The following is an 18,450-nucleotide window of genomic DNA, read 5'->3' on the forward strand; positions in this document are numbered from 1 at the left end:
CAGCACTGTGTCTTCCAGCAGCCAGGCTTACCTGGCAGGTTGGGGAGGCTGGGAAGTGCCGGGATGCTGTTCCCAGCTCCTGCCCAGCACGTGCCTCGAGCGATGGTGTGTGCGGCGGCGCTGGGCGCGTGGGCTGCCGGCTCCGGTGGGGCTCCAGCCCCATCCCTCCGCACCCTGCCGCTCGCCTCTTCTCCTAAAGATCACAGTCAAACCCAAATTGCCCGTCTCCACCCGCCCCCACTGGTAAAATCAATTATCCGCTGCCGCTCGCCAGCCTGCGGCCTTTTATTCCCTGGCAGGGAGCGGGAGCGGGGCGGCGGGGGGCCAGGGGAAGGTGGGGCAGGAGGTAGGATTGTGTTTGATAGTTTTTATTTTAGTGATTGGAGGGATTTGGCAAGAAAGGGAACCTGGTAGGAAGGTTGTGCTCAGCAGGGCTGAGGCGTGCCTGTGTGTGTGTGTGCACGAATGCCGCAGCTCCCGGCATCGTGCCGGCGCTTTTGGTGCAACATGCTGGCAGGACTCGGGTATGGGCACAGGGGCAGAGGGGCTTGGAGCACCTCAAGCACCCATTTGCCTGCCAGACTGCAGGAGACCCTTGCACATTGTCTCATGTGTGTGTCAGCCATGGCAGCATAGGTCCCCATCCAGCTCAGCCCTGGTGTGCCTTGCTCGCAGGATGCCCTGGGCTGTCCCTGCCTGTGTGACAGTTTTGCAACCAGGAGGACTGTGCACCCTTCATCTACACCTGCTTTCACCAAGTGCTGCTGTGACTGTGAGGTGTTGAGCGTGCGAAGGCACACACAGGGACTCAAATGAGGTGGCAGAGTTCTGTGTGGCAGCTGCAGCCATCCCGCTGTCCCTCGGGAGCCAGTGCCCCTGGGAAACTGCTGCTCCTTGTCTCCTATGGGGACAGACAGGGCAAAGCCTGGAAGGGTTGGGAGAAAAAGCACATGATGCCTCGAGTGTTCCAGGGCAGCATGGAGGAGTGAATCCTGCATTCATCACCTGTGCCTGCCCCCATTCTTTCCCAAGGACAGTGATGCAGGGAAGCCAACTGAGAGCCCACTGTGCTTTCTCCAAGCCCCTTCCCCAGCCAGAACCCATCCCTTGGCTGCCCCTCTCCCTGCAGGCACATCAGGGCTGAGCCATGGCCATGCTTTTCACCTCTCCCTCTGGCTTCTTGTCTTCCCAGGGGTGCTTTTTCCATTGTCCGGAGATGTGTCAAGGTGTTGGCAGGACAAGAGTATGCGGCCAAGATCATTAACACCAAGAAGCTGTCTGCTCGAGGTAGGTGCCAGGGAGAGTGAGGAAGCTCTCCCCTCTGCATGGCATCTTTGATGTCCAGCGAGGTGGGGGCAATTTGATGTGATGTGGGAGACCCTCTTACCCCACCCTGTCTCCACTGCAGTACACACTCGGCTCCTTGATGGATGGATCAAGCATCCTGAGGAGACGTCTTGGTGACTGCTCACTGCATCCCATCCACTCGCAGGGCTGAACCCACAGCCTGGCTGTGCCAGGGCTCGGGGGTTTCCTGGACCCCAACCTGCCAGGGGAGGTGTAGGACCCTATTTCTCTCCCTGCCCCCACATGTCATGTTGCAGCCTTGCAGCCAGTCAGAGTGCTGCCAGCCTCGGGTGCTGGGTAGCACAGTCCTTTTGAGAACATCACCTTCCCTGAGAGGGCCACGCTGACCCCCTCTATTACCACTGTCAGAGGCTGCAGGTTTCCTTGCTCCTGTACCTACATCAATGAAATGAGAAGGTCCTTCCAGCAGGGGTTTGATTTGGTTTCTGCATGGAGCTGGGCCCTTGCCCCTCACTGCTATCTGATTAACTGCTCCGGTAGTACATGCAGTCTGCACAGAGGTGCTGGCAGGGCTGTCCTGCTGCTCCTTAGGGACGGAAAACCTTCAGCAGCCCTTGCCCCGAGGCAGGGACCCCTCTACCCCCAGGCAGAGGAGCTGCGGTGAGGAGGATGCAGGGGACTGGCAGCAGCTGCATGTCCCTGGCTCCTGGGTGCGTCGGGGAGCGCAGGGTGGGTGCTGGCAGCGATCGCCCTGCTGCGAAGGGTTAATTAATTCCCTCCCTTGGTTTGCCCCCCTGATGCCACTGCTCACCTCCGAAGGCAAAACTGAAACACAGAAATCTCTGACCTCGAATTAATCGAGTGCTTTGCAATCTCCCTCCCGCAGTGCTGCCGAAGCGGCACAGCACTGATGCTGAGCAACCCCCTGCTCCCTCCAGCACCGGCACTGCCCCTCTTCAGGGATGCAGACAATTCCCTTCCTCCAGGGCAGGGTGTGCTGTGCTGGCCTCGGCACCCAACTGCCTTCCCTCTGCTCCATCCTGCCTCACTCGCCTGATCCAGCAGTTTGCCCCTCTGCATCCCCTCCTGGGGTTGGTGCAGTCCCTGCAGCGACTCTGTGCTTATCTGTCCCCTGAAGTGACATCACTGGGGTTATTTTCCCTGCTCTGCCAGCTGAAACCACCATCTGCTTTTGCTGGCCATCTTGAAAGCCCCATCTCTGCAAGGCTAGCGTAGGGGATGGTGCTGCTTCAAGCTTGGGAGCATCCCCAAAGGGACACGAGGAGCTGCTGTCCCACAGGGACGTGCCACTGACTGTGTCACACACCAAGGTGAGAGTGTAGGAGGTCTCTCTCCCCAGAGTCTCTTCAGACATCCTCCCAGCTGCCGACAGGCACGGGGGACCAGCAGAGAGAAAATGGAGTTTTTGGAGGAGAAATGGGGTCTGGGTGCAAACAGGAGCTGGATTTGTGGGATAGTTGAGGGGCTGTGGCTGTGGCTCACTGCCTCCGGGGCACTGCAGCACAGAGTGGCTGTGCTGTGTACGTGGGTGGGAGGATGCTCTGACCCACGGCAGCTCTGCAGGGTCCTTCTGCCTGAGGGACATCTTCCATCCCTTTGTCCTTCTGTCTATCTGTCCCTCTGCCCTGCTGCTCTGTTCCAATGTTACAACTGCCCTGCCCATGTGCAAAGCCCCGGCAAACTCTGTCCCAGAGATCTGCACAGCAAAGGGAGGCTCTGGGCAGCCCACAGCCCCATGCAGGGGTTGTATCCATGTGGTGCTTAGAGCAGACCGCAGAACCAGGGAGCCCATTCCTGGGCTGTTTCCCTGCACCCAGCCCTCCTTCCTGCGTGCTCGTGGCAGGAACGCTCTGCCTGAGCAAGACCCATGCATGCTTGGGAAGAGCAAATCCACCAGAGCACAGGCTGCCTTGTGTTGGGGACTGCCTGGGAGTCCCTGTTCTGGAGTCCCCAGCCCTCACCAAAAGTGCAGGGACAAGCACTTTTCCCAGCCCCTTCTGGCTGCCACTCAGGGTTGTCTCCAGTGCTGTGACCTTTCCCTACAGAGGGACCCCATCTCTGCCCCCTTTAAACTCCCCAATCCCTTTTTACATTTCCCCTGGTTTTTTTTTTTTGATCTCCCTGCCCCCCCCAGTGCCGTTTGGGGTTTATTGAACCCTGTGGCTCCCCTGGCACTCCCCACCATGCTGCTGGTGCCAGTTTTTGCCTTCATCTTTGCCTTCACAGGCATTTTTATGGCAACAGGCTATGAGGGTACAAAGAGGAGCCAGAGGCTGGGGGCTTCTTGACACTACTGCTGGGGATGAGGCAGCCTCCTGCTCCCTGCCAGTGGCCATACTCACCCTGTGGTTTCCGGCTTGTTCTAAGCAGGCAAAGCAGCTTTAGTGGACATAAGCAACGCTGGCCTTCCCCATGGGCCATTTGGCCCCAGCATCCAGGCTACAGATGGGGAAACTGAGGCAAGGAGTGACAACCAGTCACTTACCTAAGATCGCTGACAGGCCACGGCAGAAGGCAGAAAGCATCTCCTCCATTCCCCTTAGAAGCACTCGTCCTGCTGTCACACTGTCCCTCTGTCCCATCCCTATCCTCCCTCCCATGATGGATTTTGGCTGCTAAAAGCAACAGCTTAAACCACAACCTCTCCCTGTCCCTTTCCCACCCTGGGGAGGTTGTTGTCCACTGAGGGAAATGCTGTGGGGAGCTGAATGAGGCCACTGCGGCTGTTCCAGCCCTCGGCTCCTGGATCCCTGCACAGGCTGGGGGACTTGCCCCAAGCCCGGAGGTGACTTGCCCGTGCCAAGCCCCATGGTCACTGGCAGGGGGATGTGGAGCCTGGGGAAGGCTCAGCGGTCTGAGACACTCGGGTTTGGTTCGATGCAGAGCGAGACTCTGGGGTGTGAACCTGCAAGGTAACAGAGATAGCGCTGAGAGACGAGCAGCACTAATTATAGCCTCGGTTCTCCCTGCTGCTGGGTTCCTGCTAGCACTTCCATGCAGCGTGGCTGGGTCAGGTATAAAGAAGAAGAAAAGTGCTTTTTTGGGCTCATCTTGGTTTTGCCCTGAGCTAGCTTGTCTTGTATCCTCAAGCCTGGCAAAAGCTGGGAGAGGGACCAGTGCCCCCCCTTTGGAGATGGGCACCAGAGCAAAGGAAATTTTCAGAGGCAGGTTCCTGTGATGTAGGAGAGCAAAGACCCAGTGTGAAACGGATGGAGGTGGAGAAGGACAGCAGAGCCGATTTCAGCTTGGCATCTCGTGCTGGTCAGCTCGATCTTTGTTCAAATTGCACCATCCAGGGCCAGAAAAGTCCCTGCTGATTGCCTGTGCTTGCCTGAATGAGAGAAAACTGAGTAGGCACTGCTGGCAGCAACAACCCAGGCAGCTCTGGACTTTTCAGGAGCTGATGGTGGCTTTTCAGCAAAGAGAAGGGCGAGGAAATTCTGTCCAAAGCACAGGAATGCTCATGTCATTGGTGCCTGGGGGCCTGGCTGGGAGCTACATCCATGCTGGGATACTGTTCATCAGACCCTGATGCTGAACATGTCTTCAAACCCAGCAAATAAAAAAGGGCAGGTTTACTCCTTGTCAGCTGCTCCATCACCCCAAGGTTTCCTGTGCTGGCAGCATCTCCAAGAGACCATGGCAGGAGCAGAGGGTGGTTTATTCCCGTTCCCTGGACCCTAATTTAGGGCTGTTGCCTCTTTCAGACCACCAGAAGCTGGAACGAGAAGCCCGGATCTGCCGCCTCCTGAAGCACCCCAACATTGGTAAGCATGGCCCACTCCCCACCATGGGCCAACAAAAGAGCCACCCCAATCTGCCTATGAGCCAGGAGAAGAGCCAGGCAAAGCTGTCCGTGCTCCGTGCCCATGCCCAGCTCCACTCCCTGCCTGCTGTCCCACGTCCCTGCCATGACTGGGGGTTCCCCCCTGCCCGCAGCACCACCGATTGTTTGTGCTTCCCTCATGCTCCAGCCACCATCCTGGAGATGAAGAGGCTTGGTGGCAGCCTCCCTGTTGATCCATGGAGCTGACTCTCCTCTTCCTCCCTGGGAAACAGCATCTTCAAACAGTGTCATGGGAAGAAAGGCCTCCACAGGGCACAGGGGGATGGCAGTAGGTCCTACCTAACCCTCTTGGCCACAGCTCCCTCAGGGAGAAGCGGGGCCCCAGTATGCTGCAAGGGACTATTTTTACCCTCTCCCCCCTCCTCGGGCTCTGTGTTCCTCTGCATGCTCCAAAAAGCGGCTGCAGCTCGGCGCAGGAGCAGCAGCAGCAGCGCAGGGCGTGTAGGAGGAGCGATGGTGGGGGGAAGCGAAGACTTTCCCACCGACCGTCCATCTGAGAGTAGCCTCCTTCGGAAAAGCTGTTTCAGGAAAACTCCTGAGCCCCTGCAAAAGACAAAAATAGGCCAGAAGCAGAGAGAGAGAGAGAGGGGAGGGGAAAAAAAACTGCAGTAAAAAAAACCACGGGCTTGAGAGTGCTGCTGATGCAGGCTGTCAGTCCCCAGGGATGGTCCAGCAGCGGGAGCGCGCTGCCCACTGCTCTGGCTCTGCGGATCAATCCCCTCTCCTCTCCCTGGCATCCTGTGCCGTGCCGACCCCAGTGGCACCCTGCAGATTTTGGGGAGGGGGTAGGTCAGCAGCTCTGCATCCTGCAGCTGGGAGCTGGGTGGTTTCCCCTTTGCTGAGTTCCTCCTTGGCCCCTTCACCTCTCCCAGTGACCTGGATCCATCCGTCCCCAGGAACTGCCACAGCAGATCCAGGGAGCCAGACTGGTGGCCACTGGGACCAGCCACACTGCTCCCACTCCATAAATATTCCAGTTCAGAAGAAGCCTGTCAGCTTCCATCTGCCTCAGGCACATGGCTGCCTGCCAGGTCTCCCCTGGATCCCCACAAGATCTGGCCACTGCCCTGCCCCTGCTCCTGGTGAGAGTATCTGTTGGTGTAATGACCCATGGAGTATCCAGCCTCCCTGGGCCACAGCAGCAGCTGGGGTCTTTCCTCTGCACCAAAATACACATGGGGATTGCTGAGACCTAAAAGAAACACCCTGTAAAATGTGTGAACAGCAAAAAGTGCTAAAAATGGAGGAATCCACCCCAGGAGGACTTGCAGGACTGTAGATGGGCTGTGCAGCCCATCCCATCCTGGCCTCAGCTTTTCCCTACCCCTTTCTTCCTCCCTTCCCTCTCCATCACTTGCCCGTGGGGCTGGTGGGGTTTCCAGGGACAGAAACACCTCAGAGCCTCCAAGGCCTTCTGCCCCTTCCCAGCACCATGCCTCGCTGTTTGTCCATGACCTGTGGAGATGGCAAGCTTAGAGCAACCCTGCTGCACCTGCCTGGAAATGGTTAATAGCGTGAGATGTGAAGGAGCCTAATCTCCATGCTATTTATACCCAGGAGGTTCTTCTCCACCCCCCCACCCCACACTCTCACTCCCCCCACTGCTCCTGCTGCCTGGAAACTTGGGCTGGCAGCTCCCTTGCATGCAGCACAAACCAGCTAATTACCCACCCAGGAATGAGCTGTGCCACTGCTGCCGACCAGCACAGGGAAGGCAAGGCAGAAAAGCCCTCCCCAGCCCTCCTTGAGAGGAGAAGCCCAGCTGCTTAGGGGCTTTTCTGGCTTCTCACTCCTGCCCTGCAGATGAGAGATCCCTCATCTCCTGTGGGGATGCTGTGCTGCAGCCATGAGCTTGGAGCCAGCTGTGCCCGCAGGACAGCCCTGCATGGAGAGCCGGGGCAGGGCCAGCTCCCCAGCACTCCACAGCACATCCCTTGCACCAGCAGCTGTACTAGGGAGACAAAGTTGTGTCCCCTTGCAGGGAAGTCTGGCTTTATCAGGGAAGCTTTGGCTATACCTGGCCCCAGTCTTCACTCAGGGTCTCTATTGTGTCTGATCCTCAGTTCCGCAGCTCTATCTTGCTCTTGCCTTGGCTCCCAGCACAGAGCTGGAGTGGTTTGGCCATGGCTCTTCCTGACTGTGGTCAGTAACAGATACTTGCAGGACCAGGCTATATTTAGAGCAGCTGCTGCTTCTTATATCTTCTCGGCTTCTGGCAGCCACAGGCTTTGGGACTCCCCCAAGCAGGGGATTTATCTGGGCCATCTACTTGTAGTTAGGCTGGCCTTGTCCACACTGAACCTACCCAACCCCGCTTTGAACACTTTGGCTTCTGCAGGACCCCAGGCACAATACCCTCAGTCCCTCGCAGGAGAGGTGGAACAGGGGGAAATGTGTTTCTTCCAGCAGAGGAGGGCAGATGACCTGGGATTGTCTGTGGGAGCAAAACAGGGTGCAGATAGCAGTGTTGGAGCAGGGGATGTCTGTGGCGGCTGGCAGTGGAGAAGGATAACAAGGGAATAAGCCCAGAAAATTGTGCCAATAGACAAGATCATGAGAGAAACCAAGAAGAAAGATGCTGTATGGCTCAGCAGCAGACCTCCTGTGCCTCCCAGCCTGGCCATAGTAGGTCAATGCCTTGGGCAGCTCGCTCTTAGCAGCAGCTGGAGCTGCCCACGGAGCCTGGAGAGAAGGGCAGGGCTGGCAAAGTGGTGTTTGCTGCCTTGGGAGGTCAGAGCAATGCAGCACAGTGTCTGCACCCCGTGTTGGGGCTCGGTGTCTCCCCAGCTCAGGCTCAAGTCCAGAGGATGTTGCTGGTTTAGCTGCAGTAGAATGGGCTGTGAGCAAAAATTCCTCCAAAATCAATCCCTTGAACGTTTCTTTCTCCAAAGACCTCGAGGATGTTGAAAGTTGTGTTGGGCTGATTCTAGATGAGCAGAGAAGGGTTAACCATTTACAGCCTCAAGGAAATCAGAACAAAATGTGGTGTGGGGGCCAGAGGATGCCGGACCAATCTGTACTTACAGATGCTACCTGTGCTTGTGTCCCCTGGCTGCACGTCTGCTAAGCAGGGCTCTGAGTCTGAATAACTAGAGCCCAGCTGCAGGGTGACAGATTTGCATGTCTGTGCCTGGCAAGACCTGCCTGAGGGCAGAGTGTACCCCTGGATGTGATGAGCAGGGCAAGATGCCAGCCCTGTGGGAGGAGACAGGGAGAGACCTTCCTCAGAGGGAAGCTCATCCCCTGGGTGTCCCTGGATATCCCCAACCTCGGGCCTCCCAAGGAGAGAAGGAAGGTCACCAGCAGAAAACAAAAAAAGCCCTATGAGTGCCAGGGCTGACAGTCCAGTGCCCTGGCTGCCTGGGCACCTCTCCTGATGGGGCAGAGGGCTGGGGGCACCTGTGCCTGCAGCCTGCCCAGTACCCAAGATAGCCCAGCAGCTGCCTGGGACCTGTGCCAGGCACCAGCCTGAGGCAGGGCCTGAATTGGATGTGACCTTTGAGCCTTGCACCACTGCCCAAGGCTGGAGCCATGGCTGGGCCCCCCTCGGTGAGAGGAGACACTCCTTCCCCACTGGCAGCAATAGTAAGAAGAGGAGGGAGGAGGAATAGCCCCACTCCACCCTCCTGCTTGTGCCCAAGAGGGAGTAGAGACATCCTGGGGAGTGGGGTGGGAGTCAGGCATACGCTGTAACCCTTCTGTCTCTGCCACAGTGAGGCTCCATGACAGCATCTCTGAAGAGGGCCACCACTACCTGATATTTGACCTGTGAGTAATGGCTAAATACAGCCCTTCATCCCCTGGCAGCTGCATGCCTCACCCCCGGGGTGCTGCACCCTGCATCCCCCCAGCTTTCCCTGGTCCTCCACCTCACCCAAGCCCTTCCTGTGGTCTGGGTTTGAGCCAAGCTTGGGTCCCTCAAGCCCTGCACCCCCATGCTCCCCATGTGTACAGTGCAGTGGCTTTTTGGAGGGGACTGGATTTGCCAGGGCTGAGCATGCTGGGCACCAACCCACCTCCCCTGTGTGTTGCACTGAGGTGGCCGAGTGTGACCCCCTATTTTCCTGCAGAGTCACCGGCGGTGAGCTCTTTGAGGACATCGTGGCCAGGGAGTACTACAGCGAGGCAGATGCCAGGTGAGCACCCACATATGCTGGGCAGTTGGCCCTTTCTCCCCCGAGCTGCTCCATCCCGATGCCCTACACGAGCTCTCTGCAGCACGAGCTCCTTCCATGTTGGGAGGAATTTCACAGTGTGTGATGATAAACCAGATGTATAGTGCAAAAATCTCCCCAACCAAGGTCTTTTTAATTCACTTGGCTCCAGTGCCAAGAAGTGCCTGTGTTATCAAAGGGCTGGAACCCTTAGCCAGGTTGCTGCCAGCCACCTCCTTCCCAGGGCTGATGGCACAGCCCACATCTGACCTCCCTGTAAAGGAGCAAGGCATCAGGGCTTCCCGGGCTGAGGGCAGTGAGTGTCCACAGATGGGGGACAATGGGGATGTCCAGGCAGGATGCCCAGGCTGCAGGGAGGAAGCCCAGCATCAGACTGTTGCCCCAGACAGGAGTGGAATAGCACAGACACCCCCACTCATCACCCTTTCCCCTTGCAGCGACATTAGAGCCACTTGCAAGCGTTTCTCTGGCATTTACCACTTGAAAGCACCGAGGAGGAACAGTCAAGACAAGCTGGGTGGGAGGACGTGCTGGAGCTCTACTCCCTCCCACGCTCTCACTGGCACTTTCTAGGTACCCTGCTGCAGAGGCAGGGAGCTGGGTACCGTTTCAGCCAAACCTTCAGTCCTTGCAGCTTAGCCAGGGGATAGCATTTAGCTTTGTTTCTTTTTTTTTTTTTTTTGAAGGGACATGATTTGGCCCTTTTCAGTCTCCAGATATCCCTGTGCCTCTTGGCTTTGCCCTCAGGATAAGTGTAGCCAGTACAAATGTCCAAGGGGGTGATACGATACCTCCATCTGGACGGAAACATCCCTTATTGCTAAGCAGAAAGCAATCTCATCTAATGGGCTGCCTGTGCTGAATCCGCTAACAACCCATCCACTTATTAGTGTCATACAAATAAAATAAAATGCATGTAAATAAAGACCTGCTGCCTTGCACACAGCTGCTTTGGAGCAGAAGTGATCACCGCCTCAGTCTTATTCCCTTCCCTTCTCACGCATGCAGCAGAGCTGGGGTTTAATGAACTAGATGGAGAGTGAACAGACGTGGCTAAAGCCACCCTGTCAGAGGAGGCTGCTGTTCACTGTGATGGGGTGTGTTGGATGGGGAGAAATCTAATGAAATTCAACAAGGGCAACTGTAGAGTCTTGCATCTGGGAAAGAATAACCCCATGTACCAGTACAGGCTGGGGAATGAACTGTTAGAGAGTAGTGTAGGGGAAAGGGACCTAGGGGTCCTAGTGGGCAGCAGGATGAGCGTGAGCCAGCAATGGCCAAGGCAGCCAATGGCATCCCGGGCTTTATTAGAAGGGCTGTGGGCAGTAGGTTGAGAGAGGTTCTCCTCCCCCTCTACTCTGCCCTGTGAGACAACATCTGAATATTGTGTCTAGTTCTGGGCCCCTCAGCTCAAGAAGCACAGGGAGCTACTGGAGAGAGTTCAGCACAGGGCCACAAAGATGATGGAGTGGAGCATCTTCCTTATAATGAAAGGCTGAGGGAGCTGAGGCCCTTCAGCTGGAGAGGAGGAGACTGAGGGGTGATCTCATTAATGTTTACAGATACATAAAGGGCAGGTAGGTGTCAGGAGGATGGAGCCAGGCTGTTCTCAGTGATGCCCAATGATAGGACAAGAGGCAATGGCTACAAGCTGGAACGTAAGAGGTTCCAAAGAAACGCAAGGAAGAATTTCTTCACTATTCAGGTGAGGGAGCACTGGAACAGGCTGCCCAGATGGGTTGTGAAGTCTCCTTCTCTGGGGACATGCAAAACCCACCTGGATGAGTTCCTGTGTGACCTACTCTAGGTGGCCCTGCTCTGGCAGGGGGGTTGGACTGGATGATCTTTCGAGATCCCTTCCAACCCTTAAGATTCTGTGATTCTGGGTTACAGCTGCTCTCAATGGGTGTGTGGCTTTTGGTGGAGGAGCACACTGAGCTGTGCTGCAGGGCTGGTGGGAAGCATGTCAGGAGTGGGGCAGAGGTGTGTGAAATGCAGCCAGGTAGAAGTGTCTAAGGAAACTGCTTCATGGTCACTTCTGTAAGCCACCTTCTCTCTCGTGCAGCCATTGCATCCAGCAGATCCTGGAAGCTGTCCTGCACTGCCATCAGATGGGGGTGGTCCACAGGGATCTGAAGGTAAGAGCTGCAGGGGAGGCATCTGGGGGTGGACGTGGGGACACTATGTACAATCCAAACTCTGTGGAGCAATGCCCAGTGTCCTTCAGGGCAGCTGAAACAGCAGATAGGAACACCGTGTAGGGCTTCTGCAAAGCCATTGAGCAGAGACGAACTCTGGGGTGAAACAACATGAGAAGGGGTAGGGAGGTCCTTGAAGTGCATGGTCTTCTGAGGATCTGGGGACACTGGGACACAGATTGGACAATGCATTTGGGGAGCACATGCAAAGCCCTGGCCTTCCGCTGTGCTGTGCTGGGCAGCCCCCTCCACGACAGCAGAGCACATGGGAGGCTTTCTCTCCTCTCCAACCCTCATCTCCTCCCACAGCCCGAGAACCTGCTGCTGGCATCCAAGCTGAAGGGTGCTGCTGTCAAGCTGGCTGACTTTGGCCTTGCCATCGAGGTGGAGGGTGACCAGCAAGCATGGTTTGGTGAGTAGGACTGGCCCAAAGTTGGCATGTCTGGTCTGGGAGGGACACACATCCCCAGGACCTGAACCTTGGCCTATGGGAGCATCCTGGCAGCACCAGCCCAGGAGGCACAACAGATGAAGAGGCTGATGGCTCCAGCTGTGTCCCTGGAAACAGACCAGTGTTGATCCAGGGCACGGGCAAACAGCTCCACAGGGACTCAGTGAGTCACTGAGATGTCCTGGTGAGCTGGACTAGCTGGCAACACCAGGAAAGCCTCTTCCAAGTGCTGGAGGTGCATGTCAAAGCACTCCAGCCTTCTGCACCAGCCTGGGGTCTGGCTGCTGCCACTGGCAGAACACCATGGTTTGCCCTGCCCACATGGGTCACAGGGGTTTCTGGAGGAAGAGTGCTGGTCCCACCGGGTCAACACGTGCCAGGGACAGAGCTCCCGGCTCCTGTGGTGCCTGGCCTGGCCCTGGGCACTGCTGAGGGGTGGTGTGGGGATGGGGTTGTCTGCCAGCAGTGCCTGAAGGGCTGTCTGTCCCAGGTTTCGCTGGCACCCCGGGATACCTCTCCCCCGAGGTGCTGCGGAAGGACCCCTACGGCAAAGCTGTGGACCTGTGGGCTTGCGGTAAGTCAGCCGGGGCTGCAATGCCAGGGGCTGTGAGGGATGAGGCAGGCTGGGATCCAGCAACTCCCAGATCACGTCTCAGGGAGGTTCAGGGTGCAGGATTTACCCAAGATGTGGCACATTACCCTGGGCTGTCCTCAGAGCAGCACCCTCTTTCCCAGCCCAGTGGTATCCTTCTCTGAAGGATCAGCCCCCTTGCTACCTGAAGCCCCCAGGCAGGCCAAAGGATGGCTCTGTTGCCCCATGGTGCTGGTGAGGTCAGCCAATGCCTCCATGCAACTATAGCCTTGGGAGCCTTCTTCCACTGAGATGGGGAGGAGGCATTGCCCAGCCCTCCTGGGGCACGTGGCTTGAGGCTGTGGTGGCTACTGGAGCCAAGCATTTCCTCAGCTGCTGAGCACGTCAGCGTGGAGCTGCACCCACCAACAAGCCTTTGTCATCAGGGAACAAATCCTCCTAATTTCCCTAATTTCTCAGTTTCTCTGCTTGAGTTGGGCCAGTACTCAGGCTGGGGCCGCTCATACCTCCAGCAATGAACTCTCTCCTTGATGCCACGTTCTCCTCTCCTGGGCAGGCGTCATCCTCTACATCCTGCTGGTTGGGTACCCGCCCTTTTGGGATGAAGACCAGCACCGACTCTACCAGCAGATCAAGGCTGGGGCTTATGATGTGAGTGGGTTTGTCTTGCTCTTTTTCTCACAGTCTCCCCTCTCTCCTGCTGTTCCTGCCTTACAGTCTGCTGCTCCTGAGGTGTGACCAAGACAAATTCAGACAGACGGGAACAAGTTTCTTTGCTCTGCTCTGATCACAGAGGGTTGGCCAAGCTGCTGTGTCCAGGTTCACACAGTGGCATGTTTCAGGTCAAACTTGCAGGACAGATAGTTCTTGTCTTGGCCCTTCCACGTTTCTCCCTCCACTCCTGCTCTCCAGTTTTCCAGCTGGCAGATCATTCCAGTTGCTACTGTCTCTCCAACCTGTCCTGTGGGCTGGAGCAAAGGGTTGCAGGAGAACCAACACAAGTGCTTCTGCTCCTTCTATTGCTCCCTGCAACTTCTTACCCCAGACTCTTTGCTTTGGCAGTTCCCCTCCCCTGAGTGGGACACGGTCACTCCTGAAGCGAAAGATCTCATCAACAAGATGTTGACCATAAACCCATCCAAGCGCATCACGGCAGCAGAGGCTCTGAAGCACCCCTGGATATCGGTGAGTTCAAGGGTCTGGTATCTAGAGATGTGTGGGTTTGCAAGGGGAGAACATCTTGCTGGGAAGCACATGTTACCGAGCATGCTGTCTGGCTCTTTTCTCCATCCTGGGAAGATGGTTTCCTGGCATGGTTCCTTTCAGTGCTCTCAAAGCAGCTTTTTTCCCTGAGGCTTTACAGCAGAGAAAAGCCCAGAGTGTGAATGCAAACAGCATATCCCAGGGGAGCTGGTGGTGGGAGGGACACACGTGTACCCAGCCTGCTGGGGACAGGCTGGCTTCTTGGTGTCACGCGATGCTGGGGGAGCTTTTCCTCAGGGGTGGTGGGAGCAGGCTCATGTTTATCCATCCACCCATTCCAGCAGCAATCCCCTGCCCTCCCTCGCTGCTCTGGCTGTCATTTCTCTCTCTGAATCAGCTCCTAAAAGGAGAGGAGTCCACGGGCCTCACTCAGGACTCCACACCATGGGGGTTAAGTCAAGGGGCAGCTAGCTCTCTCCAAACCCTCCCACTGCCAGAGACATCCTACTGACTCCAGAGCTGTGATCTCCCACTGCCTATTAAAGTTTTAGCTGCTGCTGCTGCTGCCAGCAGCTCAGTCTGTGCTTTGGCTGTGGGAGACGTCACCCATGTGGGAGCGAGGCCAGGAGACCCCTGTGCCCCTTGGTGCCTGTGCTCAGCCAGTTCTCTCTCCCCCCAGCACCGTGCCACCGTGGCATCATGCATGCACAGGCAGGAGACGGTGGACTGTCTGAAGAAGTTCAATGCCCGGAGGAAGCTGAAGGTAACTCTCTTATACTCCAAGCTGGATGGAAAATGTGCAATGGGGTCATTGGTGGGTTTGTTCCCCAGTGGGAAAGGACAGGGTGGTATCACTGGGTCAGCGTTACGGGGCTAATGGGCATTTGAGGATCCCTGTTGTGAAGAAGAGACTGAGTGGGGTGGTGGCTGCATCTGGCTGGAGATCTCAAGTGCATAGAAGCAAGCCATGGTGAAGGAAAGAACTGGGTCATGAGCTGCCTTGGAAACTAGGGTGAGTGAGGATTTTCCCAGTGGACTCAGTGTCAAGAAAGATCCTTTTTGGGATGGGACATGGATCTGGGAGGGACAGTGAGACCCTTTTGCCAGATGACTTTTCAGCCAAGCAACAAAGTGATTCTTAGGGCAAAAAGCTCTGTATCACCCATACCAGTAGCCTCACATGTATTCCCTCCCCGCTGTGCCCTGGACATCTGAAATCACTATCTCCCCAGGCTCCAAGTTGAGCTGGAGCCCTTCCCTGAAGCACCCACCTCCCCTCAGCCAGCAGCACAGCACTGGGAAGGGGCTCTGGAAATCCCAATGCCTCCTCCAGAGCCAGAGCCAGAGCCAAAGCCAGAGCCAGAGCCACAGAAGGGTCAATGCTGATAGGTGCTGTGGTGGGAGCCAGCAGTGCTCCAGGCCTGAGCATGGCATGGCACAGAGCAGTACAGCTGCGGGCTGCTAACAAGATTATCATGAAAAGAAACTGGCTATAAACTGTTATTACTTTTCAGCTAGACAAGTAATCAAATTAGTTCAGGCATATGCTTCAAAATAGTAATCCATTATTGTAAGCAATTAGTCTGAAGCAATCTCATTACACGCTGAGCAACTAGTTCATAGAGTCAGTTGGAAAAGGAGAGGCATTTTTATGAGCATGGCTCTGAAGTGGTGATCTTTGTGTGCCTCCCACGAACAGTCCCTGCCCTGCTGCTCTCCACTGGCACGACTCTAATTGCCATTAACTCCAGTTCCACTCCCGGCGGCTCCCCTTGCCGCCAGCTGCCCCAGTCACTGGCGTCCTGGTGCATCCAGGGCAGGGTAGAATGAGACTGAAATGCACCCCAGGGATATTTAATATCCCTTTAATCTTGGAGGGAAGGCAGTTTTGGAGAATGCAACCCAATGCCCTGGTGCTGGGGATACAGAGTTGGGTACTGAGGATGGGTTTTGATGACAGGAAGAGAATATCAGCCTGTGGGCCAGTTTGCTTCCAGCGAGGTGATCTGGGGACAGGTGATGAGTGGGGCTTTCCCCCACAGGCATAGGGGGAGTGGTGGGGATGTAGGGGGCTGGGGCCCAGCACACCCTTCTGCCTTCTGTCTTTCAGGGAGCCATCCTCACCACCATGCTGGCCACCAGGAACTTCTCCGGTAGGTGCCATCTCCGGGGCTCCTCTCCTCTTACAGGGTGCCTAGGAAATATCTGTAGGATCCCAGGAGAGCTGATTCTGCCTTGAGTGACATGGAGACTGCAGCCTGATTCCTCTGGGGATGTGTGGTGTTGGATGGTAGTCCAGGCCAAGTCTCTTGGCACCTCCAGGCTGGCTGCTGGCTTGGCATTCCAGAGAAAAGACGTCTGACTGAGGTGCAAATGGTCCCCAGAGGTTTTTTGGGGTTTGTATGAGCCCAACCGTCTGGGTTGTGCTAAGGTGGGGATGTGGGTGCCGTGAGCAGCCAGGGCTCAAGGCAGCTGGTTTTGTGTCCTCCTGGAGAGGTTTGTGGCTCAGAGAGAGCATCCTCTGCACTAGGAAAGTGTCAGAAAGTTCCCTGGGTGCCACTGCAGCCAGACAGCAGCAGGGTCTCTTGGGTATCTCCCGCCTGGCCCTCCCAGGGGCGAGCCTTGCAGCAGGATGTCACAGGCAGGGATCAGCAAGTCCCCGTGATTCCCAGGCATGGAACCAAAAAGGAACAAGCTGACTGCAGGGCTCATCTGTTTGCCATCACCTCCAGTGCTGGGGATGCCCTTGGCAGAAGTGCCTTAGGAGTGAGACAAGCCAGCTGAGCCCAGCACACTGGCTCAGCAGGACAGTGGCAGCAATTTGGTGTCTCGGGGTGCTTCAGTGAGGCACTCCAGGAGTCAGGTTAGCAATGTGGGCAAGGGGGAGATGGGGGCTGCTGGCCCAGCCAAGTGCTGGGGGAGAGGGCCACTGCCAGGGCTGGTATCTGCATCTGTCGTGAGGGGATCGTGCAGACACATTTAGCACTCGTGGGCAGCGTGCAGCAGGGCCGGAGGAGCCCAGCAGCCGGGGGATCTGGTGTCAGGCCCTGCTGGGGGACGCAGCGGACGTGGAGCATCAAAGGGCAGGAAATCCAACAGCATCTCTCGTAGCACCGCCTGTCCCACACACAGCCCAGGGGCTGGCCGGGCCCCCTGCCCGGGAGCACGGCGGGACTGGCAGGCCATGGGGTCCGACCAATCTTCCCTTGCTCGGGGGTGCTGGGGACAGCTCGCGCAGCCTGGGGGGCCGGGGCAGGGCCAGCGGCCGGAGGTGGGCACCAGGGAGGGCGTCTGCTTTTCATCATTGTCAAAATGCAGGCTGCAGCTGTCGGGCTGGCGGGCCGGCAGCACATGATCCAGGCAGTGTGGGGCTAAAATTAGAGGGCGGCAGGCAGGCAGCCCATTCCACTGCACCCCCGGCCAGAGCCTGCTCGCTATCTCCCTCCCAGCCAGCCCCAGGACTCTGTGTGACGCTGGCAGACGGGTCATGCCCCTGGCCCTGCCGGGGCAGGACGGGAGGGTGCCGGTGAGGTCCCTGCTGAGCTCCCGGCTGCTGCGCTGAGGGTTGCCAGAGAGAGGACAAAACCCACTAGCTGGTCCCGCGGGGTCTCACCGCTCTGCTGCCCGGCACCATGCTGCTGATCTTCGCCCTCCTGGTCCTGGTGCCCTGCCTGGCTCTGCTAACCTCCTTCCTCCTCTCTCCAGGAGGCAAAAGTGGTGGCAACAAGAAGAATGACGGCGTGAAGGTAAGCCCCCTCCCCGTCACTTTGTCCCTGCTGCCCCTCCACCTCTGCGGTGGCGGTGGGGGTCCGATGCTGTGCTGTGCTGGTGGTCCCCCAGCCCCCCGCGTGTTAAAGGGCAGCTGTTGGCCTGGCTCTCCCACTGTGTTCCTGTGCCACCAGCTCGGCTCCTGCCAGGGCAGCAGTGCAGAGGAGGCTTGGCAGGGCAGTGAGCGGAGGAAGTGAGCTGCTGCTGGAGGGGTGCAATGGGGGGTGTTTCATTGCCCGCAAAATGCGCTTGCCCCTTGTTATCCCCAGCAAGGGGGAGGGGCTGGGAGGCAGCTTTGCAGCCCAGAGCCACGGCCTCAGCCTGGTAGAAGCCACCCGGTGAGATGGGTGGCTGCATCTCCCACTCACCCCCACACGTATCCCACTGCCTTGGCTCATCCCCCAGCTCCTGTCCCATCCTACCCCAAGGGCTGGTGTCCTGCTGAGTGGCACATGGATGCCTTTAACCCTCTTTGCAGCACTGCTGGCACCGTGGGCCCGGTGCAAGTGGAGCAAATGAACTTGGTGAGGCTTGACAGAGCAAAGGGCTTGCTGATGCTCTAAAAATGAGATGGTGCTTGGAGGACCTTTTTCCTCAGTTGCAGAGCCGCCAGGTTCTCCTGCCTCTCTGAGATGAGACCACAGCTCTTCTCCAGGACAAGGTGGCTCCTGAAAGCATCCAAATCCTGCTGCTGAGCAGCTTGTTCTGGTGATATGGAGATTTGGTTGTTAGCAATGGTCAGTGAGCTCTGTCTGGCTCCTCAGTGGGAAGTTATGACCCATGTAAGGGTCTTCTCTCCTTGCCTGTTCCCTTCATGAAAATGAGCAATTACTGAGCAGGGAAGAGCTTGGTGTGGTCACATTCCCCATTGCAGGGCAAGGTGCAAA

The 18,450-nt window shown here is 57.1% G+C and overlaps 1 protein-coding gene across 5 annotated transcripts in view; it reads left to right on the forward strand.

Annotated features, from left to right (window-relative positions):
- The window catches only part of CAMK2A (calcium/calmodulin dependent protein kinase II alpha), a 30,111-nt gene that overhangs the window by 4,414 nt on the left and 7,247 nt on the right, over nt 1-18,450 (forward strand). For 2 of the 5 annotated variants that reach the window (XM_062003130.1, XM_062003132.1), the window contains exons 2-13: nt 1,193-1,287; nt 5,037-5,096; nt 8,890-8,944; nt 9,247-9,312; nt 11,417-11,489; nt 11,859-11,961; nt 12,491-12,574; nt 13,149-13,243; nt 13,655-13,777; nt 14,475-14,558; nt 15,906-15,952; nt 17,511-17,541. In XM_062003130.1, coding sequence (XP_061859114.1) covers nt 1,193-1,287; nt 5,037-5,096; nt 8,890-8,944; nt 9,247-9,312; nt 11,417-11,489; nt 11,859-11,961; nt 12,491-12,574; nt 13,149-13,243; nt 13,655-13,777; nt 14,475-14,558; nt 15,906-15,952; nt 17,511-17,541 — 916 coding nt within the window. Of the gene's footprint in view, nt 1-1,192; nt 1,288-5,036; nt 5,097-8,889; nt 8,945-9,246; nt 9,313-11,416; nt 11,490-11,858; nt 11,962-12,490; nt 12,575-13,148; nt 13,244-13,654; nt 13,778-14,474; nt 14,559-15,905; nt 15,953-17,500; nt 17,542-18,450 lie in introns of all 5 variants that reach the window. The other 3 variants (XM_062003129.1, XM_062003131.1, XM_062003133.1) reach the window with 2 other exon arrangements.

The sequence above is a fragment of the Colius striatus genome, chromosome 9, assembly GCF_028858725.1.
Source record: "Colius striatus isolate bColStr4 chromosome 9, bColStr4.1.hap1, whole genome shotgun sequence".
In the NCBI taxonomy this organism is placed as follows: Eukaryota; Metazoa; Chordata; class Aves; order Coliiformes; family Coliidae; genus Colius; species Colius striatus.